This window comes from Geotrypetes seraphini, chromosome 2 (genome assembly GCF_902459505.1).
Source record: "Geotrypetes seraphini chromosome 2, aGeoSer1.1, whole genome shotgun sequence".
In the NCBI taxonomy this organism is placed as follows: Eukaryota; Metazoa; Chordata; class Amphibia; order Gymnophiona; family Dermophiidae; genus Geotrypetes; species Geotrypetes seraphini.
In genome coordinates, this window is record NC_047085.1 from 290,627,110 (window position 1) to 290,644,860 (window position 17,751).

The window sequence follows — 17,751 nt, forward strand, 5'->3', positions numbered from 1 at the left end:
CTTTCTCATTCCTGTCTCTCCCCTTTCCCTCCTCTAATCTCCCTGCCAGCTGTTTCCTTCCTTTTTTCTTTCTCCCTTCCCTCCTCCCCCCTATCCAACAGTAGCTCTCTTCCCATCCCTTTCCCTCTTCCCCTCCCAGCAGCATCTCTCTTTCTACCTCCCTCCAGGTGCAGTAGCAGCTCTCCCTTTGTCCATCAGCTTTCCAGCCTCCAACAGTGGCTTCCTCTCCTTCCAGCAGCTCTCAGTACTTGCCTGCAGAAGTGATTTCCTTAGGCAGCCTTGGGTCCGTTGCCGCCTCTGAGGAAAGTGAATCACTGCCCTGGTAAGTATAGAGCTGCTAGGAGAGGAGACAGCCACTGTTGAAGGCTCCCTGCACATTCGTGACACCCCCCCCAAGCCGGCAAAAACAGCTTTGCACCGCAGGCCCTGCCGCCCAAGACGAGCCGGAGGCCCCTATCCGCTGCATTCTGCACGTGGGCAGACTTTCAGCACAGACACTGCTGATGGCCCCAATCCACACGCTGCCCCCCACCGCGCACGCTGACCATCTCCCTTCTACTTGCAGCTTCCCCGCAGCCCTCTTCAGCGACTCGGCAGGGGCAGCGATCAAGACAGGCTGCAGACGTCGGGATCTTTCCTCTCTGAGTCCCGCCTATTTTGTTTCAACTTCCTGTTTCCGCATAGGCGAGACTCAGAGGGAATGCCTGACGTCGGCAGCCTGTCTTGATCGCCCGAGGCTGGGAGGAACAGAAGATTCCCGCGAAAACCACCAGGGCAGGACATTTAACAACGTCCATCTTGCCGGCCCTGTGCGGACCGGCAGGAATTTTCTGCGGACCGGCACCGTTCCACGGACCGGCGGTTGAAGAACTGTGGTCTACAATACTAAGTACAAGCGATTGGACAATGATCCTGTATTGATCTTTGTTAAAGAATTTTCTTATTTTTCTTAAGTTTCGCATTGTGAAGAATGCTTTTTGGATGATTTTGTGGATTTGTGTCTGCATAGTGCAGCATCTATCTAATTGTATTCCTAGAATTTTGAGGGAGTTCTGTAATGGGTACTTGATTGTATTTACTTCCAGTTCTGTTATGGATGTTTTTTTGTCCTTCTCTAGTAGCAGGAATTTAGTTTTGTCAGAGTTCAGCTTCAACTTGTGGTTCGTCATCCATTTTTCTACTGTTTCTAGTGTTGTTATCAGGCGTCCAGTGGAGATAGGATCTTGGATATCGAAGGGGAGGAGGATGGTTATGTCGTCCGCGTAGCTGAATGTTATATTTAGGGCGTCTAGTGTTGTGCCTAGGGAGGCTATGAAGAGGTTGAATAGTATGGGTGAGAGGGGAGATCCTTATGGTACTCCACAGGGGTTTGACCATGGTTCGGATATAAGATCATTTGCCTTTACTCTGTAAGATCTTGTTTTAAGGAATCCTTGGAACCAGTTGTGAACTTTACCTGAGATTCCTATTGCGTCTAGTGTCTGGAGTAATATGGGATGGTCCACAAGATCGAATGCTGCTGAGAGATCGAGTTGGATGATTAGTAACCTGTTTCCTAGGCTGAGGTGTTGTCGGGCTATGTCTAGTAGAGATACCAGTAGAGTTTCTGTGCTGTGATTAGTTCTAAATCCGGATTGAGATGGATGGAGAATGTTGTGGACTTTTAGGTACTTGGAGAGTTGTTGTGCTACTAGACCTTCTATTATTTTGACGTATAATGGGATAGAAGCAATTGATCTATAATTTGATGGACCTATTCTATCAAACCCGCGGAGGATCACGCACTATGTGGCTGTTAGCCTCATCCCTGAAGCTCTCATTAGCGATGTGAGCTTTGTTTGCTACCTGTAAGGATGCTGTTGTTTTCCACAGGGCGGTAGATGCAACACCTTGATTGAGTCTAGTACGTATTCACTTTAAAGGACATACGTATTTCACTCATGTTGCATGGGGTTAGTACTGTTTTCATGGTTCCAGTATATTCCTCTTTACATTGTGAAACTTGATTTTTCCTAGGAGACTCTTCTTGCAGATCCTACAGTCTCATCCTGCCATTCCCTGACCTTCTGCACTTCATTCTGAGGGGATCTTGACTTCTTCCAATGACTCTTCAGGCTTTCTCATGAGGGAGAAGACACTATAATGTCAGGTCAGGGGGCTGTGAATATTTTTCAGGATGCTTGCATCTTTGCATCCTCCTCAGGTTTCCAGTTCGTTCTTGTAGTCTCTATGTTTTGTGTTTCCCTTTTCAGTGTTACTGGTCCTCAGGACAGTTCTTGTAGTTCTTCAGGAACTAAGGGACGTTGTTCCACTTACTGCAAGGTGCCCGAGACGGGGCCATTGGGCAGGCTGGATCCCATTCTGCTGAATTAGTTTCTCGGGGTTACACATTTCTGCAGACAACCTGGGAGTAAAGTTACATTTTCTCTATGGACTCCGAATCGGCACTTGGTTTGCCTGCCTCTCTTGGAGCGGCGCTTTCGGTTTTGGCACATGCCATTTCGCCTACCCAAGGCTTCACGAACGTTTTAGGTGATGTGGGCGGTGGTACCGTTTTGGCGCTACCAGGCGATTCATCTAATTTCTTCTTGACTGCCTGCTTGATTCGGACGACTTCCAGTCGGGCCATTTGACTGACACGAAAAGGGTGATATCTTTTCCTCAGTTCTTTACACGTGCATCTTTGAATTTGCACAGCGCTCTTTTCTCCTGTATTATTTATAGGTATATTGGGGTGATGTTTTTATTCATATAGGAGAGACATGTGTTTCTTTCCGGAGACTTGGGCGTGGGGTCTCGGTCTCAGATTGGTATTCTTCTTCGCTTACCATGACCAAGAGTATGGGATTCTGTACAGTTTCTGGGATCCATATTGCTGACTCCACTGGGGACTTCGGCTTGCTTTCCCCTTCTTACGCTACAGCAGTCGCTTTTGTTCCGGTGGTTCCCGGTATCTCAGGGCACCAATTATTTGGTATGCTCCTCCTGCATCACTCTGTATGATTTGGTGGCTCAGCGCGATTTCTCTTTTCAAGGCATGCCTCGGTCTTTGCTGGACTATCTCATGACCACCGACCATCCCGGGCTGTCGGGTTGGGGGGCTCCGTGGCTTTCATCCTCAGCTCCTGGAGTCTGGTCTTCAGAGGCGACTCAGTACTTGTTCATTCTTCTGCTCTTGAGCAGGGTCAGGCTACCTTTCTGGAGCTTCAGATCATTCTTCCGGATTGCTGCTGAGGGTCCTTTTGGTCAGTATTAGGATGGGGGTATTTCTCTACTGCTTGGGCAGTAGGTGTTGTACTCATTGGCAGGTGAAGTTGTTCTGCTTCAATGGGTGGACTCTCATCTTCTTCTTCTGTTGGCAGATCCTTTTATGGATCAGGATAAGAGTTTGGATAGACTTTCTCTCCGCGGAATCTGAGCATGGCCCATTTCTTGTATGTTACAGTGTACAGCGCTGTGTACGCTCTGGAAAGTGTGCATGTTAGTAATAGTGTAATCTTCTGCATCCTGGATATTGAGATTTGTGGCTCAAGCGTTCTAGCTCTTTTTATGGACGTGAGATCTGCTTGACCTAGACCTCATGGCCTCGTCTCTCAATTCTAAGCTTCCTAGCTTCTTCGGCGGGCCCAGGGAGTGGGAGTTAGAGGGGGTAGCTGCTTGGCTCCTTTCTCGCTTCTGCCTTCTCTTTTTCAGTGTTTTCCGCTGGCTGATCATGACTTGGATTTGCCATCTCGAGCTCGCTTTCCGGGCACAGTATTTGTAGAATCTCTGGATTGGCAGCGCCATCCTTACTTTGCGGATTTGATGAGTCTTTTGACAGCCGGACTAAGAAGTTTCCTGGTATCTCCGGCTTTGCTCGCTTAGTGTCCGATCAACATTGATATTTGTACTACTTTAGTATTACGACCTAGTTTTCTGAAAAATCTTGGCTGACGTGTAAGGGTTATGCGAAGCAGGTTGTTTCTTCTCTTATCCAGGTGCTACGGACGTCTTCTCCTGTGGCTTCTGCTTCCTTTTGGAGGTTTTTCCTTTCTTGGGTGCTTCTTAACGTTTGAACCACTCCAGAGTTCCTTTTTGGCACAGGTGTATTGCCGAGGGCTTAGCGTTCAATTTCCTTCAGCTTCTAGTGCCATTCTTGGCTTGTTACAAGGGCTAGGTATATTGCTCTTCGCTTACTTCTCAGCTTCATGCAGTTCAGGTCCTAAACAGAGTGCGGTATATTCATGCGCCTCTTAGAAAGCCCGGTTTGGAGTACAATCTTCACGTACTTCTTCTCAGTTTACCGAAGGCTTCATTTCATCCTTGTCTTTTGGGACTCTAAAGGACTGTGCCGTTGAACATGGGGTTTCTTGTGGCCATGGCTTCAGCTCTGCAGTTTTCTATGTTGCAGACCTTGTTCAACGGGGATTCCTATTTCTGATTTCCGAAATATGGGGTATCAGTTCGGATGGTACCATTATTTCTTTCTAGGGGGGTGTCATCCTTTCTTTTATGTCATGCTCGCTTTTCCTTCCTTCTTCCTGGGAGGAGAAATGGGGAGCAGTGCTTTTATTCACTGCATTTTTTGATATGTACGTAGCGTTCTCTGTGAGCTCGGTTTCTAACGACTTTTAGTTGTTTATATCTCCTTTTTGTATTCTTCAAGGGACGCCTCAAACGTTTGGCGGCATCCGAAGCCTCCATCGTTCAATGGGTCCAGGAGGACATTCTTTCTGCTTGCTTGCTGGCAGGGAAGCAGTTGGCGAAAGAACTTCATGACCATTCCGCTGGAGCGATGGCTACTTCTTGGGCTCGGCCCAGAGGTTTTTTCCTTGGAGGAGATTTGTCTCGCGGCTAATTGGTCTTCCGAGAGTGTTTCTTTCCGCATTTCTGTTTGGATGTGGGGGCGCATGCGGTAGGGGCGTTTTGTGCTTCGGTTGTTGCGGAGGCGGCGTTTGCTTCCCACCCAGATTGAGGATTGCTTTGCTACATCCCATTGGTCTCTGGATTCATCTGCTGCTGTTGCTAGGGAAGGAAAAATTATGTTCTTACCTGTTAATTTTCTTTCCCTTAGACGCAGCAGATGAATCCAGAGCCCCACCCTTTCTGGATATTGTCTCTCGGTTTTTTCTTTTGCAACTTTCGCAGTTTGTTGCGGAGACCGATGATGTAGAAGCTAAGTGGTTAACACTGAAATCAACCATACATGAAGCAACTAGCCGCTTCATAAAATCAGTAAATAAACGACAAAGAAACAATAAACCCCAATGGTTCACCGCGGAGATCTCGCACCTCATTAAGGAGAAGAAAAAAGCGTTTCTCTCCTACAAGCGCACGGAGAAAAGAGAGGCAAAAGTAGAATATAGGACCAGGTCTACAGCGGTCAAAATGACAGTTAGGGAGGCAAAACTTCGAGTGGAAGAAATTCTGGCAAAAAACATTAAAAAGGGGGACAAATCCTTCTTCAGGTATATTAGTGACAGAAAAAGGAACACAGGCGGGATAGTACGCCTTAGAAGACCGGACGGAAGTTACGTGGAAGCAGATTCCGATAAAGCCGAACTACTGAATGAATACTTCTGCTCAGTCTTCACCTGTGAGGCACCGGGACACGGTCCCCAGTTGAAGGCAACACAAAGCACAGAAGACCCGTTTCAGAATTTTGAGTTCACACTAGGTGAAGTTTACAGTGAACTGGCAAGACTCAAGGTGAACAAAGCCATGGGACCAGACAATTTGCACCCAAGAATGCTCAGAGAATTGAGCGATGTCCTGGCGAAACCGTTGGCTGAGCTATTCAATCTCTCCCTAAGTAAGGGGAAAGTTCCCCTGGACTGGAAATTAGCTAATGTCGTTCCTCTGCATAAAAAGGGTTGCAGGGCAGAGGCTGCGAATTATAGACCGGTGAGTCTCACATCAATAGTGTGCAAACTCATGGAAACACTAATTAAAAGCAAATTGGACACGATCTTGAATGAAGGGAATCTTCGGGATCCCAGTCAGCATGGATTCACCAAGGGTAGGTCCTGCCAATCCAATCTCATCAGCTTCTTTGACTGGGTAACAAGAAAGTTGGACTTGGGAGAGTCTTTGGACGTCGTGTACCTGGACTTCAGGAAAGCTTTTGACAGTGTCCCACACTGCAGGCTGCTAAGCAAGATGGAATCGATGGGGTTAGGAGAGACACTAACTGCATGGGTCAATGATTGGCTGAGTGGCAGACTTCAGAGGGTGGTGGTTAATGGTACCCTCTCTAAAACATCGGAGGTGACCAGTGGAGTGCCGCAGGGCTCGGTCCTGGGTCCACTCCTTTTCAACATATTCATAGGGGATCTGACTCAAGGGCTTCAAGGTAAAATAACACTATTCGCCGATGACGTCAAACTATGTAATATAGTAAGTGAATGCAGTTTACAGAATTATATGGCACAGGACCTGCTTACATTGGAAAGTTGGTCCTCAACCTGGCAGCTAGGCTTCAATGCTAAGAAATGTAAGGTCATGCACCTCGGAAGCGGAAATCCATGCAGGACGTACTTCTTGAACAGAGAAACTTTAACTAGGACTTCAGCAGAACGAGATTTAGGAGTAATCATCAGTGCAGACATGAAAACTGCCAATCAAGTGGAGAAGGCTTCATCTAAGGCAAGGCAGATATTGGGTTGTATCAATAGAAGTTTCGTCAGCCGAAAGCCTGAAGTCATAATGCCGTTGTACAGGGCCATGGTGAGACCTCATCTGGAGTACTGTGTGCAATTCTGGAGGCCACATTACAGTAAAGATGTGCGCAGAATTGAATCGGTTCAACGGACGGCCACCAGGATGATCTCGGGGCTCAAGGGTCTCTCGTACGAAGAGAGACTGAACAAATTGCAGCTCTACACTCTTGAGGAACGTAGGAAGAGGGGAGACATGATCAAAACATTTAAGTACCTCACGGGACGTGTCGAAGTGGAAGATGATATTTTCTTTCTCAAGGGACCCTCGGCCACAAGAGGGCACCCGCTCAAACTCAGGGGCGGAAAATTTCATGGCGACACCAGAAAGTATTTCTTCACAGAGAGAGTGGTTGATCATTGGAACAAGCTTCCAGTGCAGGTGATCGAGGCAGACAGCGTGCCAGACTTTAAGAATAAATGGGATACCCATGTGGGATCCCTATGAGGGTCATGATAAGGAAATTGGGTCATTAGGGCATAGACAGGGGGTGGGTAAGCAGAGTGGGCAGACTTGATGGGCTGTAGCCCTTTTCTGCCGTCATCTTCTATGTTTCTATGTTTGTTATTATGGCAGGTTGTTTTCTGTATTATTGCATTTTGAGATTTGTTATGGGAAAGAAGTTTTTTACATGCTATGCCTATTGCTGGTTACGTGTGCTTGGGCAAGGAGGTATACTGATGAGACAGGAGGAGTGCCAGCCAATAGGACCACCTGTTAATCAGTTTCTCTATCTCCGCCTGCTGGTAGATGTGAGCTATCCTATTGGTCTCTGGATTCATCTGCTGCGTCTAAGGGAAAGAAAATTAACAGGTAAGAACATCATTTTTCCTTTTATTACATTACTAGTGTTTAAGCCCATTACATTAACGGGGTGCTAGAATAGATATGTAGACTTTTAGCACAATGGGGCGCTGAGGCGTTTCTTTCTGTCTTTCTCCCTGCCCCCTTTCTTTCTTTCTGTCTGTCTCTGTCTCTCTTCCTGGCCCCCTGTCTGTTTTTCTGTTTCTTCTCCCTTCCTTTTACCTCCCATGTCCAGCAGTACCCCTTCCCTGCTCCCCCTGTCCAGCAGTAGCCTTTCTCCCTTCCTTTTACTTCCCCCCTGTCTAGTAGTACCCCTTCCCTGCTCCCCCTGTCCAGCAGTAACCCCTCTCCCTTCCTTTTACCTACCCATATTCAGGCTCCCATTTCCCCTTTTACCGTCCCTATTTCCAAACTTTGGCAGTGCAATACAATTAATTGAATATAAAATACTGCATAAAACGCACTATTAACTACACAAATAATACATAAAACAATCATTTTCTCCTACCCTCCTCCCAACTATTAATACAATATGACATGTGATGTGATTACAATATTTTCTCTATCCCTTCCTCTGTATCTTAATTTCCCTTCTTATCCGTCAATTCAGTCTCTTTTTTTTCTTTCTCTCTTATCCTCTGTATCATCCCCCCCCTGGTCCCCCCACCTTTCTTTCTGGCTCCCTGGCTTCTCCATCAGCTAGAGGGAGCAGTTTCCTCAGCAGTTGAGTTAATTGCCGGATCAGGCGCTTCTCTTTCCTCTTCTAGCCCTGTCCTCAGCCCATCCTTTCCCAGCACAGCCCAGAAACAGAGAGGCAGGGACACGGTCGCTGGAGACACTGTGGCTCGCTGCCACTTTCTTTCGCGTCCTCTTGTGTTTGGGAAGCCAGGCTTCAGCCATCTTCCTCCGCAGCCGCTGACAGCCGCGGCGGCCAACATCTGCCTTGGGGGATTCTCGCGCGTGCGCACTCCTACCTGTGGTGCCCTACAGCGCACGGAAAACGGGAGCACGCATGTGGGAGTGCGCATGCGTGCTTTATTATATTAGATTGGCTTATCTTTATTTTTCCTGTACAAGTGATACTTGATTTGTAAACTTGAAAATGATAAATAAATAAATTAAAACAAAAAGAAATATCTAGTTGAAATATTGAAAATGTCTTCAGATACTTTGCCTCCTATAGTTAATGCATTTTATGTTTATTGATCAACTGAGGCAAATCAATCAGTTTCTCAACAGTGAAGAGAGGGTGCAACTTTAAAACTAAGTGAGTTTCTGGAATCTTCATTGGAACTTATCACTCAAAGAAGTACCCTGATCACAACTTTTGCACTGGAACCTGATTGAAATACTGTTTTTCATTTGTATTTCTGCTGTATGAATGAGATGTTTTTGGGATCAAAAATAATTTTTTTTCCTGATTTTTATCTAGGGAATCCCAAAAGCAGTGTCAAGAGCTTTTAAGGTTGAAACCCAGGGTCTTGATTCTGGGTGTTTCCTTTTTTGTTAAGGTTTTGTATGTGTTTAATTTCCTTTGATGGTAGAATATATAAATTTTTTTTACTCAAAACAACTGATTAGATTTCTTAGTGAGGAAAAAGCATGTTAATGTTCGAATTTAGACCCTTGCCTGTAGTAGGCGAGTCTTAACATTTCAAGAGACAGGATGTCGGGAGAGTCCTTGTGCAAATCAAGTAAGAAGCTAGATTTGGAGCACTGTTCAGTGATAAAATTTCTCACAAAAGAAGGGGAAAAAAGCCAAAGGAGATCTGTGAATGCATGACTGCAGTTTATGGTGAATCTGCACCATCATCCTACAAAGTAAAATTTTGGAGCAAGCAGTTTGTGGGGTAGAGAGTCCATTGAAAATGACCTTCACACTGGATGGCCTGTGGAAGAAACTTCCGCAGAAATGTGAAAGAAAATCAAGGATTTAATTTTCTCAGACAGACAAATTAAGGTTTCCTGAATAGCTGAAGAAATTCTGTTATGTTCCTTCTGGATTCCATACTCTAGGTCAGTGATGGCTAACCTTTTTGAGCCCGAGTGCCCAAACTGCTGCACAAAACCAAAGAATTTCCTCAAAGTGCCAGCACGTCAATTAAACCTTAATAACAAGATTTTAGTATCTAAAAACTCTTTATAAAGTTGCCTGAACTATGTAACATCATTTTTAAAGGTTGGAATCTTTGTATTGTCAGCGAATCAATTTGATTCACAATCCTTTGGTTTTCATTTCAATTTATTGGCAATTTATAATGTTTTAATGATTTCATTCATGGGCTGAATACACACATACTTTTCTCTGTCGCCGCACTCTTTGACCAAAAGATTTGTAAGCCTGCAACCACGTCAAGGTAGACTCTTTCAGCAGCTCCCCTCCCTCCCCCTTACCTTTGTGGCCAAGTCAAAATGATCTACCAACAATAAAATTTTAAAAACACAAAGCACGCTGTACGCAGAGAAAATGTTAATTATCATTTATATTCCACGGGTTTTCAAAGAGGTCAAGGCAGATGACTTTATGCAATGTCACCTCAGTAACAACTATACAAAAATAGACAAATATTCCCCCTCCCTTTTTACTAAACCACGATAGCGGTTTTTAGCGCAGGGACCTGCGCTGAATGCCCCACGCTGCTCTTGAAGCTCATAGGCTCCCTGCGCTAAAAAACGCTATTGTGGTTTAGTAAAAGGGGGCCATAGTGCAAAATATAGACAGCATATATAAATTCTCAAAACGGACACATTTTGATCACTAAATTGAAAATAAAATCATTTTCCTACCTTTGGTAATTTCATCAGTCTCTGGTTGCACTTTATTCTTCTGACTGTGCATCCAATATTTCTTCCCTTTTTTCAGCCTCCTGTATGCTTTCTCTCCTCCAGACCTCATTCCCTCCCCAAACTTTTTCTTTGTTTCACCCTGCCCCCTTCTTTCTTTTTCTCTCTCTCCATACACCCTTTCATTCTGTATGTCTGTCTTTCTCTCTCTCTCCATGCCCCATTTTTCTTTGTTTCACCCAGCCCTCTTTCTTTTTTTTTTTTTGGCTCCCTGTCCCCCCCTTTCTTTCTTTCTCCTTGCCCTCCCCTATGCCACCACCATTGGGAAAATGCTGCCACCGCCACTGGGGAATAGGCTGCCACTGCCGCTATCGGAAACAGGCCGGCGCCGAGTTTGCCCTGCTTCTCTTCCCCACGGGGCCGACCAACTCTCGCCACTTGACGTCAATTCTAACATCGGAGAGGACGTTCTGGGCCAGCCAGGCAGCGATTGGCTGGCCCAGAACGTCCTCTCCGACATCAGAATTGATGCGGGTGGCGAGAGTTGGTCGGCCCCACAGGGAAAAGCAGGGAGAACTTGGCACCGGCTTGTTCCCAATGGCGGCGGTGGCACTCAAGTGGCTAAAGAGACGCAGTTTGCCAGCTTAGGGAGAACACTGGAGGGTGGCCAGCTGTGCACCCCCTTGGGGCGTAAAACCGGGGCAGACCGCCCCCACCCCCACCTTGGTATGCCACTGTCTGTACCTCATCCCTCCCTATGACCAAAAATTCTCCTTTCTTCTATTCCCCTTGTACACAACCATCTCTTTCCCTCCCTTCCTCTCTCCCAAGTCCTTGCCTTCTGTGTCCAAAAACACATTCCCTCCCCCACCTCAGCATCTCTTTCCCTCCCTTCCTCTCTCCCAAGTCCATGCCTTCTGTGTCCAAAAACACATTCCCTCCCCCACCTCAGCATCTATTTCCCTCCCTTCCTCTCTCCCAAGTCCATGCCTTGTGTCCAAAAACCCATTCCCTCCCCCACCTCAGCATCTCTTTCCCTCCTTTCCTCTCTCCCAAGTTCATGCTTTCTGTGTCCAAAAACCCATTCCATCCCCCACCTCAGCATCTCTTTCCCTCCCTTCCTCTCTCCCAAGTTCATGCCTTTTGTGTCCAAAAACCCATTCCCTCCCCCACCTCAGCATCTCTTTCCCTCCCTTCCTCTCTCCCAAGTTCATGCCTTCTGTGTGCAAAAACTCATTCCCTCCCCTCCCCCACCTCAGCATCTCTTTCCCTCCTTTCCTCTCTCCCAAGTTCATGCTTTCTGTGTCCAAAAACCCATTCCATCCCCCACCACAGCATATCTTTCCCTCCCTTCCTCTCTCCCAAGTACTTGCCTTCTGTGTCCAAAAACCCATTCCCTCCCCACCTCAGCATCTCTTTCCCTCCCTTCCTCTCTCCCAAGTTCATGCCTTCTGTGTCCAAAAACCCATTCCCTCCCCCACCTCAGCATCTCTTTCCCTCCCTTCCTCTCTCCCAAGTCCATGCCTTCTGTGTGCAAAAACCCATTCCCTCCCCCACCTCAGCATCTCTTTCCCTCCTTTCCTCTCTCCCAAGTTCATGCTTTCTGTGTCCAAAAACCCATTCCATCCACCACCTCAGCATCTCTTTCCCTCCCTTCCTCTCTCCCAAGTTCATGCCTTCTGTGTCCATAAACCCATTCCCTCCCCCACCTCAGCATCTCTTTCCCTCCCTTCCTTTCTCCCAAGTTCATGCCTTGTGTCCAAAACGCACTCCCTCCCCCTTTTGTGTTCCCCGTTTGTCTCCCAGCCCATCTTAGCAACTTTCTCAGCAAAATGTAGCTCGAGCCGCGTAGGCTTGTCTTCTATTTCCTGCCTGTCCCGCCACGCACACATAGCCGATCGGAAATCTTCCCCGACGTCAGCGCTGACGTCAGAGGGTGGGCTTTGCTTAAGCCCTCCCTCCGACGTCAGTGCTGACGTCGGGGAAGATTTCCGATCGGATGTGTGAGCGGCAGGGCAGTCGGAGTAGAAGACGAGCCTCGCGGCTCGAGTTATATTTAACCCCGCGGGTCCCCCATCGTCCCCGTTCAGCTCTCTCTCCTGTGCACCCCCTGGTAGTACTGCCCTGATGGCGGCCCTGCGCGTGCCAGCTGCAAGGCCTTCACGTACCACAGTTGGCACGCGTGCCATAGGTTCGCCATCGCTGCTCTAGGTGTTCAATTCCTTCATCCTGGAGTTGCAGAAATCCAAACACTTTTCTGAGCATGTGCTCCTCTTACCTTAGAGAGTGAGTTAGAGCAATCCATGCAGAAGTCTTCTGATCTTATCTGCATCTTTTTCTTATTTTTTTAGCTTAAAAGTAGGTTTTTTTTTCCAGCGGCTTCAGTGCCATGAGACCCCATGTGGTGTCCTCTGCTGGAGGAAAGGATGCAGTCCTGCAGAGCTGGACTGCTGCTTCACAGAGAAACTTCGATGGATTTGTAGAGGCAGCCTAGTCTGCTTGTGCCACCCTTCTCGGACTTGGGGTCCATTCTCCAGGGAGTTTGCTTGCCCTTGCTCTCAGGTTTAAGCGCAGACTGTATGTGTCCTGAGTAAAATATCCCTCTGGGTTTCAGGGTGCACGTTGTGTTTCCTGCCCCTGGTCATGTAGAGAGTTTCCATGGGGGCATTGGTTACATCTGACTGACGTCCATCTGACTGGCAATCTGAAGATCTTCAAGTTTGGTCATTTGGAGGAGCAGTTTCTGAGGCAGAAAATCCTTTTCCTCCTTTCAGCTGCAGTGTAACAGAGCTGGCAAGCAGGCAGGCACTTCACAGACTGTAAGTACACCTCTATTATTTCCTATGGGAGCTTCGGGGGTGGTCTGTGGGACTCTGGTAAACTCTTTTTTTTCAGAGTTTCTGAGGGTAGGATTCAGGTCTCCCACCTCCCAAAACCCCAAATCAGTATTTTTTATTTTTGGATTTTTGTTATTTTTGCATTTTTGGGCACTCATTTGCTGGTGGTGACCAACTTGGATTTTAATCATTTCTTTTTTTTTTTTTTCAAAGCTTGATTTCTGCCTCAATACCCCTCAATTATGTTGCAAATCGATTGGGATGGACTTGTCGCCCCTAATCTGTTGACAGCATGTATGAAACATCTGTGTTCTGAGTCTGGGGATTCTTTTGGCGTGGTGTGGGCACCTCGGCTGGATTCAGCAGTGACCACAGGGTGTACATTTCCCCTGGATTTCCTTCAGCTCTTTTGGAAAGTGCGCTTTTCAGACCCAGCTCATTTGAAGCAGTCGGCAGGCACATTGCCTTCTTCCAGGCTGGTCACTCTGGTGCCGAAGGTCCCTGTGCGAGAGCCCTCTCCTCCGGCTACAACTGATCTCGATTGTGTTAGTTGTTGCGTGGATTTTATGCCTATCCTCTCTCCTGATACATTGTCTCTCTTGGATGCTGCTGCTGCTACCCTTGCAGGAACTTGTCAGTGTCACCTTGAAGTGTCCAAATTTGGGTGAGGTCCCTACCATCCGCAGACCTTTTAGGTCTGTCTCTGTCAACCATTTCATTCTGATGCCATGAAAGGGCTTAAATTGGACTCTCAGTTTGGTCATGGATTGTTCTAATGTGCTGTCTTCCTTTTTTTCTGTCCCACTCACAGCTTTTCAGCCTGGTGATGGGCCAGTGGAATTCCAGAAAGCTCTTTCCAACTCTAAAGTTATGGCTACACTTTCTCCACTGACTCCTGCTGTTCAGCAGTTTTGAGCAGCCAAAAGTGGATTCCACCATGGCACAAATCACCCGGCACAAGGTCCTCCCTAGTGGTGAGGGGTGTACTTCTTAATGACTCCAAGATGACTCATTCTCTTGACAAGTCTTTTTGAGGTGGCTTCTTCAGGTATCAAGGCTGCGGCGGCAGCCTCCTTTGCAGCGCGTGCTTGTCTCTTGAGATTGCGTCATTTACCCTTTGTGGAGGAGGATGCCTTCCCCCATAGAGTGATGATTAGTGTGACTTGTGTGGAGGAGGATGCCTTCCCCCATAGAGTGATGATTAGTGTGACTTGTGTGGAGTTTAGCTTTCATAAACCACAAAAGATCGCAGAAAGAGGAAGACAGGCAAAAATATCTGGAAAAGTTAAGAGAGGGTGGTCATGTAGTCAGGAAAGCAAAGATGCAAATGGGAGGAAAAAATAGCTGACACGGTAAAAAGGGGAGGCAAGACATTGTTGATAATTATCTTAGTGAATCTTTATTTAGTAATGGCTACTGCATGTTTTTCATTGTGTTTTGTTTTCAGATAAGTTATTGTATAAAGGGAAAGGAGGCAAGAACTGGAGAGCAACTGCACATTATATCTCAGGAGTCACTCTGTGTGTGGTTACTTATTGTATTGTAGCTAAAAGTTAATCTGATTTATTTTTGGCCCACAGACATATGCAGGGTGTGCCGGTCTGAAGGAACCCCAGAGAAGCCGCTCTATCATCCATGTGTGTGCACTGGCAGTATTAAATTTATTCATCAAGATTGGTAAGTTAAGAAGTAAACGGACATAATGCAGGTTTAGCCTTAATATATTTTTATATGTGTTGGCTTATCTATATAGTGCCTTGTAAATCTTCACATGCTTCCAGATTTTTAATTAATTTTCAATTGTATTGTTTAAAGTAGGAGTTTTTTTTAACTGATCTGTGCAACATACTCTTAAGATTTCATTGTGAAAGAATAACAAATCTTAATTATTTTTTGAATATTTCTTACATGATCAAGACTGATTTTTGTGTGTGTGTGTTCACGCCCCTTGACTGAATGCTTGGTAAAAGCTCCTTTTGAGTTGAGGCTAGGTGTCTACCATCTTCACATGCTAGGATGTGTGGTTTATGCCTATTTTTAGCATAATAGCTCAAGGTCTTTCAAGTTGGCCAAGGATCATCTGTGAACTGCAGTCCTCAAGTTTAGACATTACTTTTCTGTTGAATTCAAGACACTGCTTTTACTGGGCCTCTCAGGGTAGGATTTTCAAAAACCCGTGTTAAAAAGCGACGGTTTGCTAACGCAGCTGTTTTGATAGCGAATCTACAAAAGTGAGACATTTTCAAAAAACCCCGCATGCAAATAAGGTTGGTGGACAGCAGTGAAGATTCGCTAAATTTGCATTTGCCCATCGCTGGTGACAGCAATGGGCACATGCGCAGAAAAAATGCATCTTCCCTCTTTCTATGTCCCTTCAATAAACTGTATATCCTGTGCTCTTTCTCTCCTTTGTACATGATTCATTTCAGCTTCACCCCCTCTCCCCGTCTCCATTTTTTTGTCTCTACCCCTTCCCCTATGCTCTGGCATCTCCTTTCCTTTCCTTCCCTCCCCCCATGCCCTGGCATCTCTGTTCTATCTCTCCCTCCTTGCTCTGGCACCTCATCTCCTTCCTTTCCCTATGGTCTGGCATTTTATGTCTCCTTAGTTTCTCTTCCCTTTCACATGTCCTGGCATCTCTCTCCTCTCCTTCCACCTCTCCCTCCCACTCCATTATCTGGCATCTCTTCTTCCTTTCTCTCCCTCCTTCCTTCCTTTCACCTGGTCTGGCATCTGCCTTTTTTCCCCTCCATATGCCCTGACATCTCTCTCTCTCTCCCTCTATGGTCTGGTATCTCCTTTATCCCAGGACAAGCAGGCAGCTATTCTTGACTGATGGGTGACGGCACCGACGGAGCCCCGGTACGGACACTTTTAGAGTGATTGCACTCTAAGAACTTGGAAAGTTCTGGTAGGCCGCACCGCGCACGCGCGAGTGCCTTCCCGCCCGACAGAGGCGCGCGGTCCCCAGTTTTCTAGTTTCCGCGGAGCTAAGAAGACGCACGTTTCAACGGCTGTTGAATTTTTTTCTAATTTTTTCGCCTTCCCGCTCGCGTAAACTCCTTGGGAAATATTGTTTCCCTCTTTTTATTTATTTTCCTTGTAAAAAAAAAAACAAAAAACCGAATTTTGGTTTTTCTTTCATTTTTTCGTTTCGCCCCGGCGGGGCCTACTGCCACCATCGAGGCCTCGGCCTTCGATTTGGCAGAAGCCGTGTTTACGTTCATGCCCCCCCAACCCGGCTTTAAAAAGTGCCAGCGGTGCGCGAGGCCTATTTCTAACTCTGACCCGCACAACTGGTGCTTACAGTGCCTCGGACCTGACCATCGGGCGTCCACCTGCACACGCTGTGCCACTCTCCAGAAAAGAACCCTTAAAAACCGTCAAATTCAGCAACGGTTATTATTCGGTACCGACATGTCGGACTCGGCGACACCGGTCCCTACTTCGACCCCGACGCAGTCGGCACCCATCTCGTCGATGCCGCGTCGGCGTCGCACCAGTCAGGTAAGCCGGCTAAGAAGCCTTCCCCGCTGGAGCGTCCTCCAGTCAAAGTAGCAGAGAGCCCAATCCTGCCGACCGCGAGGCGCCCACGGAAGCGCTCCGCTCCGATAGAGGTAAGCCCCTCGACATCGGGTTCCTCTTCGGAGTGTAGAGCGGCACCCAAGGTACCGCAGAAAAGAAAAGCGGTACCGGTGCCTTCTTTAGACGAGCGCATTGCTGCCGTCTTATAAGTGCAATTGGAGAATCAGTTAAAACAACTCCTTCCTGCACTTCTGGTACCGAACCTTCCGGTACCGGTCCGGTCTGAGCCATCGGTGCCGATAGTTCCACAGCCCATGCTCTCGGCTTCCTCTTTGTCGGCACCGACACAGTCTACTTCCATGCCAGTCCTAGCACCGGAGTCGACTGCTCAGCATCAGGCTGTTCAGACGTCGGCACCGGTGCAACGGCAATCTCCCGGTACCGTCTCTATGAGATCAGGAAAATCGGTACGCAAATCCCGACACCTAGATCCCTCCACTCCGGAATCTCGACACAGTTTTCAAATTCGAGACCCTGATCTGTGGGGTGATTCAGAAGACAAGATCTAACTGCTTTTGAGAAGTACCTCCCTGACCGTAAAAAATCTGCTTTTCGTCACACTACTTCATGCAGCTTAGGAAGTTCATGGTCAGATCGATATATGACACCTTTGAGCTGACCTCTCGGGCCACAGCTATGTCGGTGGCTATGCGTCGACTGGCGTGGCTCAGAGTGTCAGAACTGGATGTCAATCATCAAGATCGACTGGCTAATGCACCGTGCCTGGGGGATGAGCTGTTTGGAGAATCCATGGACTCCACCACTCAAAAGTTGTCGGCACATGAAACTAGGTGGGATACTCTCCTCAAAACCAAAAAGAAAACCCCACCTTCCAGGCCTTTTCGCCAGCAGTCGGCCTACCAACGTAGATTTGTTGCTCGTCCTTTGCCACAAGCCCCGCAACAACCCAGACGTCAGCGGCAACAACAGAGGCCAGCTGCTAGACCAGCACAGCAGCAACAACAGGTGAAGCCTCCCCCTTCACAAAAATCCACTCAACCCTTTTGACTTAGTTCTCCAGGACATAGCCGGTCTCCATCCTGCT

General features: G+C 47.2%; 1 protein-coding gene across 3 annotated transcripts in view; it reads left to right on the forward strand.

The window, feature by feature from the left end:
• Positions 1 to 17,751, forward strand: part of MARCHF6 (membrane associated ring-CH-type finger 6) — a 590,605-nt gene that overhangs the window by 19,233 nt on the left and 553,621 nt on the right. For all 3 annotated transcript variants that reach the window (XM_033929823.1, XM_033929822.1, XM_033929821.1), the window contains exon 2: positions 14,702 to 14,798. In XM_033929823.1, coding sequence (XP_033785714.1) covers positions 14,702 to 14,798 — 97 coding nt within the window. The remainder of the gene's footprint in view (positions 1 to 14,701; positions 14,799 to 17,751) is intronic.